The sequence below is a fragment of the Haliaeetus leucocephalus genome, unplaced genomic scaffold (assembly GCF_000737465.1).
Source record: "Haliaeetus leucocephalus isolate CR32 unplaced genomic scaffold, Haliaeetus_leucocephalus-4.0 Scaffold278, whole genome shotgun sequence".
Lineage (NCBI taxonomy): Eukaryota > Metazoa > Chordata > Aves > Accipitriformes > Accipitridae > Haliaeetus > Haliaeetus leucocephalus.
The window spans coordinates 94,671-100,277 of NW_010972714.1; the positions used below are offsets into that span (position 1 = coordinate 94,671).

Genomic DNA, 5,607 nt, shown 5'->3' on the forward strand with positions numbered 1-5,607 from the left:
CTACCTATGGGGGGTGTTTGATGGGGGTCGGGAGGTTTTCCGACAGTGGCTGCCATCTTATTATAATGAATTATAATTGTCTTACAGAGGAGGTGTCCGGGAGAGGGGGTCTGGGCACCGCCTGCGGGGATGAGGGCACCCTGACTGGAAACGATCTCATCCCGCTTCCCCAAACTCCCCTGACATCATCCCCAGACTCCCCTGACATCACCCCCGAACTCTCCTGACATCACCGTCCGCCTCGGCCACGGCGGGCGGGTTACTTGTGGGCGCAGCCCCACTACCGGGGGTGCTCTGCCCTGCCGATCCTGGCCCAGCCCGCTCCCCACCGCTCCCCCCGCCCGGTCCCGTCCTGGTCCCCGCCGCCCCCCACGGTCCCGACGGCGGAGGCGCGTTTGCTTCCCCCACTCCACGCACCCCTCCGACCGCCAGGGGGCGGTAGTGCTCCGCGCCGCGCTGCCGCCGGCGCGCCGCTCTAGTTCCGCTCCCTTCTCGGGCGCTGATTGGTGCGTGGCGCTGGGGTGTCACCACTTCCGGTGGCGGCGCCGTTCCCGCCTGGGCACCGACCGGCGACGGCTCCCGGACACCGGGACCCCCCGAGATCACCCCCGGGAATCCCCGAGGTCCCCCCGGGACACCGGCGGGACCCCCCCCGGGACCCTCCGGCCCGGTCCAGGCCCGTTCCCGCCCCGCGCCCGGCGTCCCCCGGCGCCATGGAGTTCCCGGCCGTTCTCTTCCCCTCCTACTTCAGCGTCGGCCCGCCCCGGGAGGAGGGCGGCCCTGGTCCGGCCGCTGGCTGGGGCGAGTACGGGCAGGTGCTGGAGGCCGGTCCCCGCCGCCGCCAGGTGAGGTCGCGGCGCAGCCCGCCCTGCCCGGGCGCGGGGCTTCGGGCCGGACCGTGGGAGCCCGGCGGGGGGTGCAGGCAGGGGCCGTTCTCACCTCCCGCCTCCTCTCCCTGCAGGCCGAGACGACCTTCGTGCCCCGCCGCGGCGGGACGGGCGAGAGCTGGGAACCCGCCGACGCCGCTGCCGTGCCCTTCCTGCCTCCCAACGCGAGTGAGGGCCGCCGGGGGTGGGAGAAGAGGGGGTAGCCTGCCCGGGGAGTGGCGGTGGGGACGCTCTGTTCAGCCTCTGCACCCGCCTGCCGAGCTGCCCTGCGGCTCGGGATCCCCAGTGGCTCTGCCACACTGGCACAGGGAGCTTTAGCAGCTCTCTCTGGGGGTGCTCGCACAGGAGGGAGTGGGGACGGGCAAGCCGTTGCCCCGTGGTGCTACAGTGGTGTCCTGGTACTTGCATGGTACCAACCGGCCCCTGCCCTCTCCTTGCAGGCTGCTGGATCCCCTCGCTCGTGCCTCAGGACATTCTCTACCGTGGTGTCCTGCGCAGGAAGCTCCAGGCAGGCAAGACTGGAGCCGCTCTGGACTTCACCAAGCAGGTGGGGCCTGGGGTGCCGTGTCCCACCAAGGACCTGGGGGGACAGCCCAGGTTCCATGCACATCCCAACCTCTCCCTGTCCTTCCCGTGCAGCTGAGCCACTTCTTTGTGGACCACCCAGAAGATGCGTTTGGCTCCCTGGGGCGGCTGCTGCACAAGAACTTCTACCTGGGCAACTCCAAACTGAGGGTCAGTGTCCATCCAGGGGTGACAATGCTGCCCCCCACCCTTCCCCTTGCAGCTGCCAGCCCCAGCCTCTGCCTCTTCTCCCCACAGAGACAGGCCCGGGACAACACCATCCGGATGACGGCCCTGATGGAGGAAATTGGCCGTCTGGAGGCCAGGTGGTAAGTGTCCCCATGTCCTCTGCCCTGGAAAGTGCTGAGAGGGCTCCTGCTCTCTCCCCCCACCTGATGTTGTCTGTACTCCTGCAGTGGCTGCCCCCGACAGCGCCTTGCCCCCCGCCTGCGGTGGTTCTCCCACCTCTGCCGCGACTGGCTCTTCGAGGTGCCACTGGGGCTGCTGGCAGACTGTGTGCATGAGGAGCTGCTGCTGCAGTGGGCCAGCCTGCTCTTTGACGACAGCTCTACTGGCGGAGCGCTGGCCTGGCTGCCCCCCAAAGACGTGGGGGCACGCACGGGCCGCCTGGTGTACCCCGGAGGCCAGGCCATGAACCACCTCTGTATCCTTCCCCATGGGGTGTCCTTGGGGAGGGGAGAGGGGGTCGCATTGCACTGCCCTTAGCCGGCACCCCAGATTTCCAGGACGTGGTGCTAGAGGAGCTGCCCCGTGCCCGGGGCTCCCCAGCACAGTTTGAGCTCAATGGGCACATCCGGCAAGTGGCTGCCGCCCGGGCGGACGGGGAAGGTGAGCCAGCCCTGGGATCCGTAGGCTGGGATACGTACCTCGGGCCGGGCAGGGTGTGGGGTGGGGTGGAGGGACAGCAGGGAGCCCCTGGAACGCTGCCATCTCACGTGCTGCTTCCTGTTCCCTGCCAGATTTTGTTGGCGTCCGCTCGGACTATCACTGCGGCGTTTGGAGGGTGCCGGGCAGGACAGGGGCGGCCCCCACCCCGCTGCAGGTCATCCGCACCAGTGTGCCTGCCTCCTGCCTCACCGTCAGGTAGGTGCTGGGGGAACAGAGCTTTGCAAGGAGGGGGCTCTGCTGCCTCTGCAGCCCTCCCCACTGTGGCGGATGCTCTTGCCCCCGTGGTGATGCTATGCCCTCCATCTCGCAGCCCTCACCTCCCCGGGGAGCTGTCCGTCTGCACCCAGAGCGGAGCCGTCTACCTCTGGAGCGTCGAGAGGGGGTGAGATGGGGTACTTGGGGCCGGGAGGAGGCTCACACAGACCCTGGGTCTCAGGGGTGTCGGGGGGACCCAAGCAAGAGGGGCAGCTCTTCCCTGTGCCAGCACTGCCTTCTCCCCGCAGGCTGCAGCGGCTCCGCCATGACCCCCAGACCATGTTTTTTCGGGACCATTCGCCCTGGCGCTGGAGCGACTTCACTGCCCACCCGCGGGTGCTGAGCTGTGCCGACCGCACTGGCCTGCAGTGCCTGGATGCCCGGGTGAGCCCGGGAGGGTGGGCAGGGGGCTGGCGGTGGGTGAGGAAGAGGGTTCCCAAGCCCAGGTTGCTGACAGGACCCCACTCTGCTGCTGCAGGCCCCCGAGAGATGCCACTTTGACTTGTTCAAGGTGGGCGAGGAAGCAGGCTGCCAACAGGGTGAGCGTGTGGTGCTGCCCATGTACCTGGGGAGGGCTCACCCTTCCCAGCACCTCGTCACCACCCAGGTGAGTCCTGCTGCACCTTGGAAGGACAGCGGGGATGGTGGAGGACAGCCCAGCACAGCTCCCGCTCCCAGCACCCATGGGGCAGGGGGATCGCCCAGCTGAGGGGGGCTGACACGGCATGTTTGGGTGAGCCCCCCCGAGCCGTGCTGTCCTTTCCCTGTCCCAGTTCTCCGTGTACGTACTGGATGAGCGGTTGCCACTGGTGCCTGTGCTGAAGTGGGCACACATGATGAAGGCCCCCCCTCTCTTTGCCCATCTGACACCAGGGGGCCCCGAGAGGAGCCATAAGGTGCTGCTCGGCGCATCCCACACCCAGGAGCTGTTGCTGCTGCAATACCAGGGTGAGAGATGGGGCTTTGGGGTGCTGTGGGACCAGATCTCCTCTGTGCCCACTTCCCAGCCTCCTTGCCACCGGGACTAGCTGCTGCCCCGGCATCGGTGCTCACTGACCAATTTTTGGCCTGTCCTTCCGCAGGGGGAAACCAGTCGGCCTGCCAGCTGGTGGGGCCTCCACAGAAGCTGCACAGCATTGCCGGCTGCCTGCAGCACCTGCCCGTCCAGCTCCCGCACCGCCACCACATGCTCCAGCAGCGCCTCGGTGCCCCAGCTGCCGGTGGGTGCCCCACATCGTCCTGGGGTGCAGGTCCTGGGGGGGAGAATGTGGGTTGGAGGGGTGTTGGGGTTATAGCCCTTGCCGTGCCCTGGGGCGGGGGGGGGAGTGGTTGAAAAAGCAAAAGCAAAGCCCTGAACAACCCTGTCAAAGAGATTAATGACCTAGAAAAAGACATGGGGGGCAGGAGCAAGCAGTGAGTGTGCCCATGGTGGTGGGCGGAGGCAGCCCCCACTGCTGGCCAAGCCCCAGGAGGGTCCACAGGGCCAGGACACCAGTGGCAATGCCTCCCCTATCCCCACAGGGCTGGCTGCTGCACTGCAGGAGGATGGTCTGCGGGAGTCCCTGCTGGTTTTCCAGCTCTCCGAGGCTGGGGACGTCTTCTGCCAGAGGCTGACCCACGAGGCAGCACAGCCCCCTGCACCCACCTCAGGGGACGAGGCCATGCCAGCCCCTGGCTCTTCCCCGCTCTTTGAGACTCCTGCCAGCAGCCCGCCGGCCTTGCGCAGCGAGGAAGAAGAAGAAGAGGAGGAGGAGGAAGAGCAAACTTTCTACTTGTCCAACCTGGAGGTGATTATCAATGAGGAGGAGGAGGACGTGGGCACGCCAGCAGCCCCGGAGGAAGCCAAACTCCCCCAGCAGCCCTGTGCCAGCCCTCAGCCCTCCCCGGCGGTGCCCAGCCCAGCCGCAGCCCTGCGCTACCGCCGCTGGCTGAAGGCTCTTTCTGAGGGCTGCGGGGAGCCCCCCCGGCACGCCTACCCCGCCACCCTCAGCCAGAAGCGCCTTTTCACCCGCAAAGAGCTGGCGACGCCGGCGGGCCCCAGCACCCTGCACGAGCAGCTGCGCCGGCAGCTGCGGCAGACCATGCGGGAAGGGGGCTGCATCCAGCGCTGGGACCCCCTGGCCTCCCAACCCTGCACCCCACCGCAGCCCCTGGAACTGGCGGGGGATGCGGACCCCCTGAGCGCCCGTCTGACGGCGGCCTGGTCCGGGGACTGGGGGCAGTGGTGGGAGGAGAGGACGAGCTTCAACATGGCGCAGAGGCAGCGGGCGCTGCGGGAGCGGCGGCGGCGGCAGAAGCGAGCCCGGGGCCGGCGCAGCCTTTCGGCCAGCTTCACCTCGTCCCTCACCTACCAGTCTGAGCTGTCGGAGCTGAGCGACACAGCCCCCACGTCACTCTCCCCCGGCCCACCCGCCGTGGTCCCACGGGAGGGTTCCCCACCGGCTGGCGTCCCACCAGCGTCACCGCTGCCCGACGAAGCCCTGCTCTCCTCCCAGAGCCTGCGCTGCCGTGGCATCCCCAAGGAGCGGCGGAAAACGCTGCGGGACTACCTGGCGGTGTGGGCCGACGACCCCTCCGAGCCCCCGGAGCTCCCTGGCAGCCAGGCCAGCCAGCTCTGCATCCCCTCCTCCCAGAGCCAGCTCTCCTCCGCCTCCCAGCCCCGCCGCAAGCGCCCACGCATGGGCTTCTGAGCACCCAATAAACACCGTCTGGCCCAGCCTCCCTCCCGGGGGTCGTCTGTTTTGGGTGGGGGCACCGCCACTCGTGTTCGTGGCACCCACCTGTGGGGTGCAGGGGGTGGGGGTTGTGCCGCCACCCGTGTTCAGGGCACCCACGGGGGGCGGGGTGGGGAGCCCTACGCGCTGCTCTCCGGCGGGGGCTCGGCGTGGACAGGGCCCGGCCGTGACACGCGTGGGCACAGGCGCCTGCGGGCGCTTTAAGACGCCGAGGGCGGGGGGGTGGGTGGGAGTGACGGGAGCGGGAGCCAATGAGG

The 5,607-nt window shown here is 68.6% G+C and overlaps 1 protein-coding gene across 1 annotated transcript; it reads left to right on the forward strand.

Annotated features, from left to right (window-relative positions):
* The first annotated feature begins 713 nt into the window (after positions 1-713).
* On the forward strand, positions 714-5,305 carry TAF1C (TATA box binding protein (TBP)-associated factor, RNA polymerase I, C, 110kDa). The gene is made up of 14 exons (XM_010569872.1): positions 714-845; positions 962-1,055; positions 1,328-1,434; positions 1,527-1,622; positions 1,710-1,780; positions 1,868-2,115; positions 2,190-2,300; positions 2,432-2,555; positions 2,671-2,742; positions 2,864-2,999; positions 3,094-3,222; positions 3,389-3,563; positions 3,698-3,835; positions 4,137-5,305. Exons 1-14 carry the CDS (start codon positions 714-716, stop codon positions 5,303-5,305), a joined length of 2,802 nt encoding a protein of 933 aa, XP_010568174.1.
* Positions 5,306-5,607: the final 302 nt, after the last annotated feature.